The sequence below is a fragment of the Hetaerina americana genome, unplaced genomic scaffold (genome assembly GCF_022747635.1).
Source record: "Hetaerina americana unplaced genomic scaffold, ioHetAmer1.1.p SCAF_2, whole genome shotgun sequence".
Classification (NCBI taxonomy): Eukaryota; Metazoa; Arthropoda; class Insecta; order Odonata; family Calopterygidae; genus Hetaerina; species Hetaerina americana.
This window is the reverse complement of record NW_027286763.1, coordinates 53,134,398-53,151,140: the sequence shown is the minus strand read 5'-3', so window position 1 is coordinate 53,151,140 and position 16,743 is coordinate 53,134,398. Positions and strand designations below refer to the sequence as shown.

General features: G+C 33.0%; 1 protein-coding gene across 4 annotated transcripts in view; it reads left to right on the top strand.

The window, feature by feature from the left end:
• The window catches only part of Pfk (ATP-dependent 6-phosphofructokinase), a 42,994-nt gene extending 27,908 nt beyond the window's left edge, over positions 1–15,086 (top strand). For all 4 annotated transcript variants that reach the window (XM_071586018.1, XM_071586017.1, XM_071586016.1 and 1 more), the window contains 8 exons: positions 2,143–2,289; positions 3,808–3,966; positions 4,369–4,521; positions 4,749–4,848; positions 5,545–5,671; positions 6,951–7,048; positions 9,060–9,282; positions 13,592–15,086. In XM_071586018.1, the coding sequence (XP_071442119.1) occupies positions 2,143–2,289; positions 3,808–3,966; positions 4,369–4,521; positions 4,749–4,848; positions 5,545–5,671; positions 6,951–7,048; positions 9,060–9,282; positions 13,592–13,733 (1,149 nt within the window). In that variant the 3' untranslated portion in view covers positions 13,734–15,086. The remainder of the gene's footprint in view (positions 1–2,142; positions 2,290–3,807; positions 3,967–4,368; positions 4,522–4,748; positions 4,849–5,544; positions 5,672–6,950; positions 7,049–9,059; positions 9,283–13,591) is intronic.
• The last annotated feature ends 1,657 nt before the right edge of the window (positions 15,087–16,743 follow it).

The window sequence follows — 16,743 nt, the reverse complement described above, 5'->3', positions numbered from 1 at the left end:
TTTCACATGCATCCAGTAAATAATGTGGTAAATGTTTTTGGGGTTTTGAGTTGTCTTGTTTAATGTAATGTCTTTTAGTAATTAAGTTGCTTGACCTCTTGGGTACTGTTATGCAGTAAGAATTATGTTTTGTCTGTACTCGTAAATATTGGTTTTGATTGAAAGATTTATTTGTAAAAAAGTTTTTTCTACATTTTACTGTGTATTAAAATTCTTCAAAACCTATCTCTAGTGGTAGTCAAATGTTTCCATCAATTCATAATTATCGTCAGTTTTCACCTAATTATTTAAAGAGATAATTTTATGTTCATTCTGGCAATTTTGAAAGCTTTGAATTTTTAATAATCAGTCATTAGTAATTGTGATATTATGATACATGTTGTGAATCATTGAATACATGCATTCAAATGTATTGTTGAATCTTAAATCACATAGTGCAAAGTTTATTATACCAATGAGTGTTCATTTGATGTAGTTTTTAATGATACACAAAATGAATCAGTTGCCTTTTTTATTTATGTTTTCAAATGCATTTCATTAATATTGTTCAAATTATTCATGTTGTCTTTGAAAGTTTGCCTCGCATTCTTAACATTGAAAACAAAGATTATTAATATAGCCTGTATTTTTGTTTGATACATATTTTTTCTTAGGGTAAGTATCTGAGCACCTTTTGTTGGTTACAATCATTCATGTGTCAGTGTGAATTGTATGTATAAATTCATGTGCTCTTAATATTTGATTTATGTGAAGCTTAAGGGTTTCATTTTGCTGGTTGAATTTGATTTTTTCGCTATTTATACTCTGTTTAAAAATTCATTCTGCATTCACACTACTGTGAATTAAATGAGCTTGAAATCAAGAGTAAACCACTATCTTTTCAACAAAAAAATGCTATAATTAAATGAAAAATGTTAATTTGCCTAGTAAAATGGTTCCACCATGCATCCTAAAATACATCTGTTAACTTAGAAATATTGGAGCCAAAAGAGATTCTGAAAAATTTAACCATTTGACACTCTAATGCCGGAGCAGATTTACATCTTTTAAAGGCCCACTCAACAGTGATGTGCAAAAAAATAATGTTTGATGGTATGCCAGAAATTAGATGGGATAAAGAAGACAATGGAATCATTATATCCACAGACTTCAACTTATTTCCTCTAAGCTGTGACAGTGAAATTTTATTATTATCAATTTCCTCTTGTTAGATATTATGTGTATAGATATAACCATTGTCTAACAACTTATTTTCAATAGCCAGCACCTGCTTAAAATATTCTGCATAAAATTTTGATCTTGCATAATATGGCTACATATGCTTACATCTTCATTTAGATTCTAAAGTACCTGCATGACATGGGACATTACATTTTGCAGTTTATTATTCAATCACTATGTATGTGTACATTATCATTCCACTCTGTTCGCTGTATCCATGGAGGCTAAAGATGAGGGAAAATCTTGATAACTAGGAAAAGTTTCATAATTTGGCTTGTTTTGCTGATCAGAAATCATAATTAATGCTTTAGTAGTTATTTTCATTTCCAAAAAATGCATCTTGTTTCAATAAAAATTGCAATATTTTTTGTATTGTTAGTTGTGGCATATATTTCTTTGGCACTAAACTGAATGACTTCAGTTGTATGTTGCTTTGAAATTGAATTCTTGATCCACAAAGAAATGATCATCAGCTTATGAATGGAAGTAGACTGTTAATATTTTTAAACTGCAAAGCGATTGGTGTTAGTAAAAGCACATCATCAAATCTTGCCATTAATATTTTTCTATAAGTTGTTTCAGGTTTCTGCTATTTATCATTGTCCAATACTGAACGGTATAAAAAAGAGACTTGGAAATGTTCTGAGGCGTAAAAAGAGTGGGGGCATTTGAAATAAAAAATTTTTAGCCTCACCATTATTTTTGTTATTTATATTGTAGTTGGACTTGTGAACAATTTAATTCTTGAAAGAATTAAGATAAAGCAAAATTCAAAAGTTATCTCAATATTTTCAGCCTCAACTTTGTGGAAGTTCATTTTAATAAATGAAAAAGAAAAACTTTGTTCCAATCCACCACTCATGTAAAACAATTTTAAGACCCAGAACACATTAATTAATTCTACATTTTTTGTTAAATTAGGAAGGCTATACATTGGCAGTAATGCATATTGGTGCTCCTGCTTGTGGAATGAATGCTGCAGTTCGGTCTTTTGTCAGAAATTGTATCTACCGAGGAGACACAGTCTATGGAATCCATGATGGAATTGAAGGATTGATTGTTGGTAATGTAAGTATATATTTCTATAAATTATACCATTTTTTTTATCGGTGCCATGTTTCCCTCTTGTACAGTCATTGGGAACATCTTCACTATCTTATTGATAAGTGGAAAGAGATTTATTTCCATGGTAGAACTGTTAAAATTATTTCTGTTCAAATGGAATAAAAAACCTAGAATCAGTGATTAACAAGTGAATGTTAGCCAAAAGATGTTGTAAGAAAGTCTTTCCTGAAACATTTAGTAATCTTGCATGCATCACATATTCATGTTACAAAATTAATTAATTACTGAATGTAGTAATTGAATCACTCCTGTAACTTTTAAACTTGAACCACCTTCCGATTGGAGCGTATTGTAGCCCTCCATTACAATGTATAATACTCATTCAGACTAGGTGCTGAAAGCAATTAAATTGGAGCAACTTTTCACAATTTTCTATTGATGCAGTTGGACAAAACGTGTCCCATGTTGTTTAGGTATCCCTACTGAATGAGTTCCTTATTATACTTTATATTTCAAAAAAATGTTAGCCATATCAGTGTATCAATCACATTAGCTTTTAGCATTAGGAAGAGTTCATCAAAAAAAGGTTTTTATTATAAATTATCAAAATCGCCAAGTAGAATACTTTTAAATATGAAATATTGTATTACAGCGAAACCTCGAATTTGTTTGTGAAAGGACCAAAGAAAAACTTTTTACTAAACTATGTAAATTCAAGTTTTATGTTAAATTGAGGGTGATAGGGGAATTAAAAAGAGGATATTTATGTTTTTAATTAAGTACTTCTCAGGATTGTGAAACAGTAAGAATTTAACAAACAATTATTACTATCAGGTGCAATAAAATAGACTTCACACTGAAAATTTTGAAATATGACTTCTTAGATAGGAAGGTTTCCCATGCTTGCATATAAGTACTTCTGACAAAATTTCCCATTTCCTCTTGATTCCTCAAAACCTTTTTAATGGGAGATAAATCAGTATTAAAATTAAATGGCATGCAACTAAGGGCAGTCTACGTTAACACGTGATGTTATTATAAGTGACTAAAAGAACTGTGATAAAAAAGGAATGCATAACAAATCAGGTTACCACATAGGCCCACAATTATTCTGATGGACATTTTTAGAAATTCATTAGCATAGACTTAAATAATCTATTTATTAGCAAAAACTAGTTTTAATTCACCTTTATACGTTATATAAATGTGAAAATTTGCGATGTGAATAAAACCTGGGGAAAAAATAAAAATCGGATTATCATCTCTGTCAGGTGGTGAGATTTTATGCGAATTCCAATTTTCAGAAATGTGTAATTGAGGTTTTGATTGCATTTATTTATATGATGAGCTCTTGAAGCTATAAAAGAAGCCATAAATTCTTGGTTAATGATTTACAGGTTTCTTTGTATTAATGTGTAAGAAAAATATTGAATGTTCCTCAGTTAACATAATTGTATATCTCTTCTTAATGCTAAATATCCCTAATATCTCCTCTTAATTGACTTCTTTAATTTTATATAGATCAAATCCATGGGCTGGTCTGATGTAACTGGCTGGGTAGGCCAAGGTGGAGCATTTTTGGGCACGAAAAGGACACTACCTGGGCAGAGGTTAGACAAGATAGCAGCTCGCTTGGCAGAATTTAAAATACAAGCATTGTTAATTATTGGTGGATTTGAGGTAAGCATTACTTAAATCATTACGTATTGTTTCGTTAATGTTTATGTTATCTTACTTGCTCCCAGCTATCAAGCTATAATTGTGCCAGTCTAGCATTTCAATTTGTTCTTTAGCAGATATTTCAAAACTTTACGGGTGCACTGACATTTTGTGCATTTTATGGTATGAAGGTACTCATTATATTCCTTCTAAATTTGGATCTATGTTTTAAACATTTTATTTCCTCTTTAATGATAAAATATTCATAAAAACATAACTTTTTCAATCTTTTGTATTCCATGTGTCCTGGAAAACATATGATAGCTCTTGATTTGCGGTGTTCTGCTAATATTTCTGGTCTATCTCTACAAAATTTTAAAATCTAAATTGTATTTCATTAAATTTAGATGTAATTTTTTTCAGGCATATCAAGCAGGGCTACAATTATTTGAAGCACGAGATAAATATAAGGAGTTCTGTATACCATTAGCTGTTATACCATCGACAATTAGCAACAATGTTCCTGGCACAGAATTTTCCTTGGGTTGTGACACAGCTTTAAATGAAATAACAGAGGTCAGTATTTATTTTGCTTAATTGTATCCCAAAGTAGATTTCTTAAGGGGTAGAAATAAATCATATATGCATGCATAGAGTGCAGCATTGTAAATTCAATTTGCATTTTTCTGATACATAATGCAAACAGGCTCAGTTAATGTATTTTCATCGCCTATCACTTATACCATCTTTAATTCTAAAATACCATCACCTTTAATGAATGTCTTGCTTTGTCTTTGGCTTAGATATGTGACAGAATTCGCCAATCAGCACAAGGAACTAAAAGGCGTGTCTTTGTTATTGAAACTATGGGAGGATACTGTGGATATTTGTCTACTGTTGCTGGTAAGATCTTTTTACTATGAGCATTTACTGTTTCATGATAAATAATATACACAATAATCAACCTGAAGGTCGGTTTGGTAGGTGATGATAGAGTTCATCCATCCATCAGCACTAAGCCCGACGATATTGCTGTGAATTTCTTTTTCGTGTGTTTTAAAAGGATCATTGTTTGGTATTAGATGTCTTTTATGATATTATAACCAGTGATTTGAATGGCATATAATACATGTGTACTGTGAAATGGCCGTACATGTTTGTTTAATGCTCTGATTTAATGTAAGAGCGTGCAAAATAGATCTGTCTTATCATTATACTTGTTGCCATGTGTGTCACTGCTGTGAGGCAAGTTTTTTGTATGTTCCAAAAATCACTAAAATTCTTTCATATGCACACTTTCTTTTTTAACTTAAATATCCATTATATCAGTTTTATAAATCCATTGGCTTAAGGCTCCAACATTTTACTATTGAAAATTCTTCTCAGTTTTATGAGGCCATTACTTCATGATGAATTATGATTTATATTTATTCTACACAAATTTGGTAAGAGCGAGGAACTTGAATTATGATACTTTAGTAACTCTTACTATTGATTTGTTACGTGAAGAGTTTCGATTACATTTTAAGTCACTATTTATTCATAGAAAGGCAGCATCAATGTAAAGCAATATATTATTGTGAATAATTGTTTTGCTAGGACTGGCGGGTGGTGCTGATGCAGCATATATTTATGAAGAGAAATTCTCTATAAAAGATCTCCAGCAGGATGTTTATCACATGGCTGCTAAGATGGGTGATGGTGTTCAGAGAGGCCTCATTTTACGGTAATCACCAATAATAAGCAAATTAAATAGTGGTTGCATGTTTTATTTTTCTCTGCGTGTACTACCAGCAATTGCTGATTATTATTCTCCATGTTTTTGTTGATAATATCAGTAGAAATGTTCTGGGGACTACATGTTTTCACACCCACAACATTATCATATGAGAAAATTGAGTTTTGGAAATTGGGAGGGATTCATTTCAAACCAATGCTATAATGCTAGATAACAGATGACATGTCTTTGTGATTACTTATTAAATGATTTAGTACCAGTTCTTACTAATTCTTTGTGATCCTTGGCTGCTGGTGTAGAAACTTTGTTCTTAGCAAGTGTGCAGTTAGCAAAATGATTTCTTTTAATAATGTGGGAGAAGAATAATAAAATTTTGTGGGAAGAATGGACTATTGGGTGCCTGGTTTAACTGGTGACCATGATGCCTTTTGAGATCCTCATAAATTAAAGGGTTCTCTTATGTTTCATTATCCTTAAGACTAATCAACTAAAGGTGGTTTCTTCAATCAATGTGATTGACCGTGAATGTGCAAGTAAAAGTCTAAAATACATTTATTCAGTGCAAGCTTAACTGATTGGGGATGGAGTGTTGAGAAACCCAAGTGTTACAGTAGGTGTAAGTGTTTATCTTATAATGAGCTTTCCATCAGTAGATAGTTATATTACCAGGACTGCAGTTATCAGTATCTTCATACTATTTTTATTCATGTAATCCCTATACTTTCTTCCCAGCCATACCATTTTAAAATCTAATATTAATCTTTTATCATGAGTGAACTTAGTAATTCTATAAAATTAATTTTTTCTCAAAATGCTATATTATAAATACTTTTGTAATTTCTTTTCATTTGAATCATTGAAACATATTTTTGGGTATTATATATATTTTTTGCATGCACAAAAATCTGTCTGTTATAATCGGGCAAGATGGAACCTAGGTATAAGTGTTCACAAACAGTTTTGTCCAGAGCAAAACAGCTTTGTACCATTGAGACGCTTGACATCCTGCAATACACAAACTTAAGTTTTTCATGTATTAGGCACACTTTGCACTTATCATAGTGCAGTTTTACATCTAAGGTGCTAGCTACAATGGCTTTGCTGGCACTTGCCTGATGAAATCAGAAATAAGTGAAAGCAGAGTTAAGTTATTATTTCCATGTAAAATTATCATTTTCCATTGAAGGCTTGCATGATCCCTTGAGACAAAAATGTATTAGTTTGTATGTGTGTGTACTATCACTACAGACTGATTGTTTATTTACAGGAATGAGAAGGCTAATGACAACTACACAACAGATTTTATTTTCCGCCTCTATTCAGAGGAAGGAAAAGGACTCTTCAGTGCTCGGCAAAATGTGTTAGGTAAGTTTGGCAGTTAGTTAATTTGGCAGATGGGATCATTGAGAGTGTCAACTCTCTTAATTTTATATGCCCATTATGGAATCAGAGTGCATGAGATGTCCTTTGGAGTCTGTTGCCATATATACATTCCCTCTATATAGAATAATAATGGCAGACTCTCTTAATTATGTTTAGTTATTGAAAATTGAATGATATTTGCAAGACCAAATTTTGCACTCCGTTTAATTCTGTGTAGGCTTTGGATTTGGTTATCTCATTCTGCTATATCCAAAATCCATTTGCCCACCTTGGTATTGTAGTAGCACTTACTACTCTTAGAAAACTTAAAAAACGTAAAACTAGGTTTGCCAATAGAGAAAAAAATATTGTTTGTACCAATAATTAAGGATATGTCCATTACACTAGAATCAAATTTCAACTTTTTAGTTTACTTAAATTTAGGCTCAAGATTTTTTCTGTGTCTGTAAACCCATTAGTTTTTACCGTGATTTAACTTAGTCAGATGCTTTATAATTTATTCTTATATTAATATCCAACTATTAAAAGTTGCTGTATGTGTGTGGGCATGCGTGTGTGTGTGTGCGCATGTGTGTGTATATGTGTATAACAAACATGGACAGCAACAAACAATATAAAAACACATTAAAAGAACACTCGCACGTTATTTCTTAATAATTTCGATGGAATTTAGCTCCGTCTTCATCAGAAGAAATAGAAGTTATATATATTGCACCTAAGCAATAGCAAATTATATATGCCATATATTTTATCGAATGTTGTGGTACCTTAAATTATGTAAATAATATGATTTCCATTTCTGTATAACAGTATGTAGTTGTCATTAAACATTGAATAAAAGTTTTGTTTTTGGAAGGATAATATGGGTAGAGAAATGTCAATGGTAACATTGTGACATTTGATGGTGTAGATAATTTTCTCTTTGACTGACTGTTCCTTAAAACTTATATTTTCACATTAGACCGAAAGCAGATAAATTAAAATTTCCTCACTGGAAAAATGTTTGATTCAATGAATTTAATGAACTACTTGTTAATCAAGAATAATGTAATATTAATTTCAATTCATTGAGTAAATAACCTTGCTATATACACTCCTTTAATAAATGAAAGATATTAAATCTTAACTCTCTTGATTAGTGATGAGACATGATATGATCTTATTGGTTTGACAGATCATTGTGATGTCTACTATGACTTAGTTGTTCAATTAGTTTTTTTCCCAGTGTAACTTTCTTGTAGGTAATGCATGAATTTACTTCTTTGCAGTCATCATTGATGCAGAGAAGAGAAATGTAGCTTTGTGTTGTCTTTACTTAAACCATATTTCACTTAGTATATTTATAAAAAAATTCAGGTAGTTCATACAAATTTATTTTTTAATGAAAAATATTTTTTAATGAAATTTTCGGAAAAATGATGTCATCTACAAATTTATAAATATATTTTGATCATTGTATTATTAGTTTTTTTCAACCCAAGGTAACTTTGAGCACTATAAGCTTCACCCTATTGGTGTAATTTTGGGTACTTGTAGTTCTTTCTGGGAAACTTCAGGTAACACAGGGAAATGAACTGACCTCTTTGCCTTGATGTGTGAATTACACATGCTGTAGGGTTTAGCATCCTATGTGTGAACTTTACCCTCATCTACAAAATCAGTATCCAGATTAATTATTGTGGTTATTAAATTGGGTTTAATTAAGATTTTAAAATAATAAATGTTAAAAATTTATAATTCAATTTGTGCTTATTGTTACTTATTACTGTTCTGGCATTTCATTGGGGAGTTTGGCAAAACATCTCCGAGTATTCCTTAGTTAATTAGCCTTAAAAACATCTTTGGCATAATAGTAAAATTGACATGACAAATTGTTTTATTTTGGCTCATAATTCATATTTTAGGAAATGCATCCATTGAAAGATTGGTTAAAAGTGATTTAAAAATTCCGAGTGACACTTTGTGATTACAAATGGTTCCCTATTGTATTTAGGTCACATGCAGCAAGGTGGTTCTCCTACTCCATTTGACCGAAACATGGGAACAAAGATGGCAGCCAAGGCAGTGGAATGGATGATAGAGCAGCTCATTAAAAATACTCAGCCTGATGGAACAGTCCTTGCTAAATCTCTTGAATCAACAGCAATGATTGGTATTGTTCGCAGGCAATACTGCTTTACACCTTTTGAAGATCTTAAGGCAGAAACTGACTTTGAGTGAGTACAGCTTTTTACTTCCAAGATTATTTTTTCAGTGTTGTAGATGTTATCAGAGCAACATTTTTATTGGTAAGTTTTTAAAATTCTTTTCATGAATCCCTGCTAATTTTATATTTTAGCTTTTGAAACATTTGCAAAATATGCAGAGTTATTGATGAATATCATTTTTACTTCCATGGTGTAATGTTAAAAATGCATTTTCATTCATCTAATTTGAATGCATGCGTTATATTCTTCCAAAGATTTTTTTCTTCCCAACCAAATTATCAATTATGAAATTAACCTGAGATTTTTGATTTGAACTTAACCTGATTAATTTTGTAAATATTTTAAAGAATCTTGTATCAAAAGTGCATATGCTTATTCTGTTACTTGCATCTGCCAAAAGTATATGCATCTACAGTTATTATGGTAATTGGAAACAAAATGCAATCATACGGCTAGAAGAAATGACCAGCAAATAATGTTCTTCTTTGAGTTGTGTACATTTTGTCACTTGAAAAGAAATTTGTGGCACTTGACAGAATTTAACAAAATATAAAAACTGAAATCGGAAGTGTGAACCAAAATTTGCATAAAACTACTAGTAAAACTTTAAAAGATGCCCCTCTGATAAATAAATACCTAGATTCATGTGAAAATGATCACTGTCACAGGAAGTATTTCATTGGTATAGTAGAAACAACTTTACCACCTACATATAATAGATATACTCACCTACATATACTAATTGACAGTTAAAATATAAAGGCAAATAAATTAATGTATCCACTTGGCAAATGGTATATTATCAAGTATGATGAAAATTCATATATACTTGCCGTGAATGTACATGGTCCTCAATTTCTGTAAATTTTTATTGTCCAATTTTGTCTTCATATAATTCTAATCAATAAGAACCACAAATTTAAATAAATTATCCCAAGATGACAAGCCAATTTTTATCATATTCCTTATTATGGAGGATCGAGATGGTGTGGGGGCTAACGTACTGGCTTCCCACCCAGAGGGCCCAGGTTCAAATCCCGGCGGTGTTGAATATTTTTCAGAGGTATCTCGATCCCTACTTGAGGTGCTTTGTGGAGGACACTTTGAGTGAGTATGCCGTCCGTCGGATGGGACATTAAGCTATGGACCCCTTGGCGACTTTCGTAAAGAGCAGGCTAATACCAATACTGGGTTTCTCTCCACCCTTCATCCTTTCCCGTCCATCCCCTATGGCACAAATGACCTCAGCTGTTGGTCGCCTCCCCTAAATAGTACTACTACTCCTTATTATGGTTCCTCTATAGATGCTCAATAAATGTTAAGTGTGCATCCATATATTTTGTATATTGGTAATTATAATTAATTATTTACTATTATTTAGGTTATTGAGGCAAATGTTCATCAATTTCTAAAATTACTACCAAAGGAGGTATCTGTAAGCACACAATGCGAGCAGCACAAAATATTATTTGCTTGTTTTCTGGCCAGAGAAGTTTTATTAATCGCTTACAAGAGCATCGTAGCTGTCAACCTACCTTAGCACACAATTCCATTTTAATATTGACTTTTTATTACTTTAAAAAGGTCACAGTAAACAAAGACTAAAATATGAAGTGGAAGCTGTAAATTCAGGAGGAAGATGTGGTGACGACAGGTAGCTTACCAGAAGTAGACTATTCAAATTTAAATCTAAGCATATTAGAAAAACTTGAGGAAATAACTAGGAATGCTGTTTTTTCACATTATATTGCTATTACTTCAGACCTAAAAAATAGTCATTAAAACATTATTAATCTCATAGAGCCTCTCAGAAATGAGTGACAATGAGAAGGCAATGTGTACGTCTTCATCATTTCATTGAAGTCTTCGATGGCTTGGTAACTACCAGTAGATATGTGTTCTTGGCCAATACACTTGCCATTGACAGTTAACGATGAATATAATGGTAGTTGATATTTTCAACTTAAATTCTTCTAAAACACTGATTTCCTTATGAGGAGTTGTTATTCAAATGGTTCATGTTAAAGACTCTATATTTTCTGTACCTATTAGCATAAGCCATTTCCTGGTGTCTACTATTTTATATTATTATCTTGGGAGACCTAATTACCTGGATAGGAAAATATGGTTTTGAAATATATTTCCTTCTCAATCTCAAATTTACATCTTTTTCACTGGTCCCCTTGGGAACATAAATGTGAGGTTTTACTGCTCTAAAAATGGAAAGTGAAACATTATACAATACTTCTCCTTTAGGAGACTTAGAAGTAAGATTGCATAGTGAACGTGAACGGCTAACTTTTTTAACAAGTTTTGTATGTTTTCATGTAATGCTTGCAAAATGTGGTAGGATAGTTAGAGAGGTAAGGATATGCAAATTCTCGTCGAAATATTGTTAGTTGTATGTGAAGTGTACAATAAACTGAATGTTTTGTATAAGGCTGTAAAAATGGCCTTGCATAAAAGTGTATTCCCCCTGCCGTATGCCTGGTAAAAAATAAGTGTCAACTGAATTTGTCACCCTTAAATTCTTGAGAAGTGTTTTTTTTTGTAATAGGAAAACCTAGAGTGAGTATTGAGTGGGTGATACAATGGTGGGGTTTATGTGTAGATGTAACAAACGAGTATGAAATAAGTATGACAATGTGGTCTTATTGAGAGAATATGTGAGAGTCAGATTATGAAATAGATATTAGTTAGAATACTAAGTGGAAGAATAGTAATAGGGTAATACAGGGTAAGATATAGACTTATTGACTCTTGTAGTGTAAGACGTCTGTATTCTCTCAAGGAATATTATGAGTTCCAGGAACGTCAGGGCAAGCATAAATAATGAATGAGTCTGATGATGAAGAAAGTCATATGCCAGTGTAGAATACAATGGATGATTCATTTGAATATAACGTTGTAATTTGAATATTTCCAAAATATTTTTTTTTTAATATTCTTACACAATCTTGTTTTCATCAAAACCATGGTCGTGTAAGATTATAAAAAAATTATTGTGGAAATATAGGGTCTGTCCCAAAAGTAGTAGGACTGAGTCAATTATAAAAAATTTATTGCCAGAATTGATGCAATCACTCAAAAGTCTTCAAAGTAGCGCCCTTGTGCATCCACTTACCACTGCCAGCAGTTTTCTATGCCTTGTTTGCCTTCTGGTAGGCAGCACCTGGAATGCTGCTAAGCTCCCTTGTCACGGCCTGTTGTAATGCTTCCAATGAGCCATTGTGACATCCTTTCACCTTGGATTTGAGGCAGGGGAAGAAGTAGTAGTCTCGTGGGGCATTGTATAAAAAATTAAGATCCTCACTCACCTGGTTGAGAAGCTCTTGGCAGACCCACGGGGGAGTTTCTTTTTATTCATCCAAGAGCAATTGCTGCACCAACTTCACTCGCACCTTCCTCATGCCCATGTTTTCAGTCACAAGTCTATGCACATCACTTTTAGGGTTGCCAAGTTCATCATACACCTTGCAAACACTTAACTCTGCAATCCCTGTCCAACAAAGCCTTCACTCTTGCATGATTTTCAATACTATTTGAGTTTGAAGTGTGTTTTGAATGTGCGGCTTCTTCAACATTTTCTCTACCCTCCCAAAACAACTTGTGCCACTCAAAAACACTCTATCTATCCATGGTGTTATCACCACAAACTGCCTTGAGCTCATCATGAGTCGCTTTCCTGGTTTTTCCTAGTTTCATGCAAAATTTGATGGCATAGCACTGTTCCAATAACCGGTTAATGACGGAGCATAATAAGATCATGTCATAGAGGTTACACAAACAAACAATCTGCGCTCCACAAAGGTAGGGAGCCAACTGCCTCTGACCTCCAGCCTTTCCTGAGACTCCTCTCCCTCGAACCCAGCCAAAGAAACCGCCACCCGTCTGTCCTTCTATCCTGGAAAAAATAAGTTGTACTTCATTTGGGACTGACCTTGTATGCAAATTGTGAAGTTTTATTCAAAATGAATTGTAGCAAGTACCATAAAGATATGCTGGAAATCATTGACTTTACAACGGAAGAATTTAGTCATAGGAATTTTTTGTGGTAAAACCTAAAATCGGGATTTTTTTTACTCCACCTTCCCTAAAATGAAATGATGTGAAGGATATGAATGTCTGATGATTATTTGCACACTGCTGACACAGACACACTTTGATAGTGTGGGGACTACGCAGCTGTATGGTGAATTCTCAGGATTTTAATGTCACTGTACATACGGTCTACTTTGAAAATAAGAACTTTTTAAGTGTGAGAGTATTTTTATTGCTGTGGGTTATAATTATTTTCTTTCCTACTGCCATATTTCAGGCATCGTATACCAAAAACCCAGTGGTGGCTCAAACTTAGGCCATTACTTCGTATATTGGCCAAGCATGACAGCACCTACGAGGAGGAAGGACTTTATATCACTGTGGAGGAAAATGTGGAGGCGGACTCAAGCATCATCTAAATGTGTTATGAGGCTTTTTAGAGTACTTCTGTGTTGAGTGTTCATATAGCTCCATGATACACATAAGTAACTACATTTATTTATCACTGCCACATGCCCTGAAATTCACTTGTTTAGAATTTGTGACACAAGAGACTGTTGTGAGCCAATATACATCATGTTCCTACACACCATTCATTGATCAATCAGATAACTTGTCTAAATAATTGACAAACGTTTTTTTTATCATTTCTTTAGTATTTATTTTTTAAGAAGAGAAAAGTCTTCCGAAAACATTTAGTAACCAATTTTGAAGTTGCAGTCTTCGTACATTTTCTTCGTGCACCATTTCTTTCATAAGAAATCCAAAGCGCTCATTAACTTTTGAGAAGTTATGAATCTTTTTACTGTGATTAACTTATGTATTTAAATGCTTTCCTTTGTGAAATGCAGTTAAACCAAATGTTCTGTGGGCAATGTTGAATATTTATTGTATTTAAAATCTGCCATCATGTTTAAGTGTATCTCTCCAATACTTCTGTTGTAAGGAATTAAAGAGGTAAGAGATATGCATTGTTACCCATCAAGGCATCCTTTGGTTTGCCAATGTTATATTATTTCTAAATTAACACTCAGTATTTTATGAATCACTACTAAATTGTTGTGTAGTTGATTTTGCTTTAAAGTACCACCTCAGCAGTATCATTGTGTAAATTGTGATGTTTGTTGAATTTTAAAATGTCTATTTAGAATGTTGTTTTTGACATTTAATTGTTCATGTTAAATGAATATTGACATAATGTGTCATAAACTTGTAAGTTATGATATCAATGGAGTTGGATAGTTTCTTGAACAAATGAGTTCATCATAATTTTTTTATATCCTGTAGAGTTCAAATAGTATCTCAAAATTACTGCATGAAGTCCTTGAATTTCAGTACAATCAGAAAAGACTAATTGAAATTGAAATATTTGTATCCTCTTTCATTCCAGTTAAAAGTACTAAAATAAATTAATTTTGCCAATGAAATCCAGATTTCGTCCTATTGTCTGTCACATTCCTCAGTTACTTCAATGACTGCTACACAGTAATTCATTTGTCAGTGGTTATCATCCTAATAACTCTTTGAAATTGTTAGAAGTTCTCCATTTTTGTGTGAAATGATGCAAAAAAACTTGACGAGAAACCCTACCTGTTTTGTTATGAGTGCCTTTTTGTTTCCGTATTTATTATTATTTCAAGTGCCAGCTGTGAGGGTTGCTGAAATTAAGATGTTATTTATGGGTACAACTCAAGGGATGTGAATAGTTATGAATATGTAGTTCTTATTAGCTGCTTTTTGAGGTTTACTGAATACAAAATTATTTATCCTCATTTGTGTTTTATTTAAACTTGCCAATGTCTCCCAGAAATAAAAGGGAACGACATTTGTAAAAAATTGTTTTTAGTTAGCATCAAGTCAAAGGGCCATTGAAGTGCTTTGGGAAAACTACACAGCACTCGGCAAACATTTTAGTGAGGTCAAACATGCCAGCCTGAGAGACCTGAAAAGAATAAGTCAAGTTGAAAATGCGGTCATGGCTGTCCAATTACTGAATAATTTAGTGATAAAGTAGAGTTCTCTTAATGAATTAACTGACTTGTCATTAGAGTTACAGAAAAGAAACATAATGCTGACAGAGGCCTAAAATGCTATGAATTTGTGCTAGTGTTTGAATCTATGTGCAAATCTGCTTCAGGTGAGTACCGCAAGAAAGCTGAATGCCGCAGAAGACAAAGAATTTAGTTACATTCATTTGCATGATCATAAAGAGGTTGTGAAAAATGTGTTTACAACATTCTACCCAAGTACCAGTTTTTCAGAATAATGGCGACAATTTAAAAAAATAATCAGTAATTCATGGGTAGGTATCTATACTGTAGAAATAATTGGCCTACCTCCACTTTGAATATTAATACACTCTGGTGATGAGAGTATATATTGACAGTGTTTGTTGCTTTCCCCACATTTCAGGCAAGATTAAATTTAAAAATACTAAAAGCATAAACACCGGAGAAATTACAGTTGATTTGGTGAATTTAATCATAACTGTTGAAACCATTCACATCTCAACTGCAGAATCTGGAAGAAGCTGCAGTAGAAGGAATGAGATCCACACCCAAAAGATATGGGTGTTTATGATTTCAAGATCAAGTGGACTTGTTCTTATAAGCAGTGGTAGATATCCAATACAGATATTTAATCCATTGTCGTACATATGTGAAGTCAAGGTTGTGAAAGAAGAGGCATTCAGTTGATGAAATAGCATGCTGGAAACATTAGGAAACCCAACAACACCCAGAAGGAGCCATTTGGTGATTTCCTGGTTGATAAGGTAAGTTCCTGTAATTTTCTTCCGACTTAATCTCTGAATAAGACTAACATTCGAATGTATTGTGTATGTCCTCATTTATCAAAGACCTATTTGTAAATATGCCATGACACTAGTCCTGATCAAATTATCACCTGATATGATTGAAAAATGTAAAACGTACTCTGATTAGTCCAGAGCAGACCCATGAAAGAAAGTGTGCTTTAACTAGGGGATATTAAGTTTGCAAAAATTTGGGAAAGATGAAGGATTTTCAAGGAGGAAGCTAGAAGGAATGGAACCAACCATTTAGTGTAGTTGAGTCTTACCTCAATCAGATCACATTTGCTTCAATGGCTGCAGTGATATAGAAATTATTGCAGATGGGTCACAAGTACCTACAATACTACAGGGTGTGGCGCTTAAACCCAGACAAGCCCTCGTGATGTGATTCCTCTAATGAGATTTCCTTGACAGGTTAGCAAAACCTTCCCCAGACTTCTCTGAAGCATTAACCTTAGCCACAATGTCAGAAAGAGTTGATCTGGGGTACCGGAAGAATCGAAATGTAATGCCCAGCGTGAACACTTACGATAATAGCAGCTCTTTGATTGTACTCCACACTTGTATGTAACATCCCGGCAATTATGAGGTCATGACTAGATGCCTATAGATTTCAA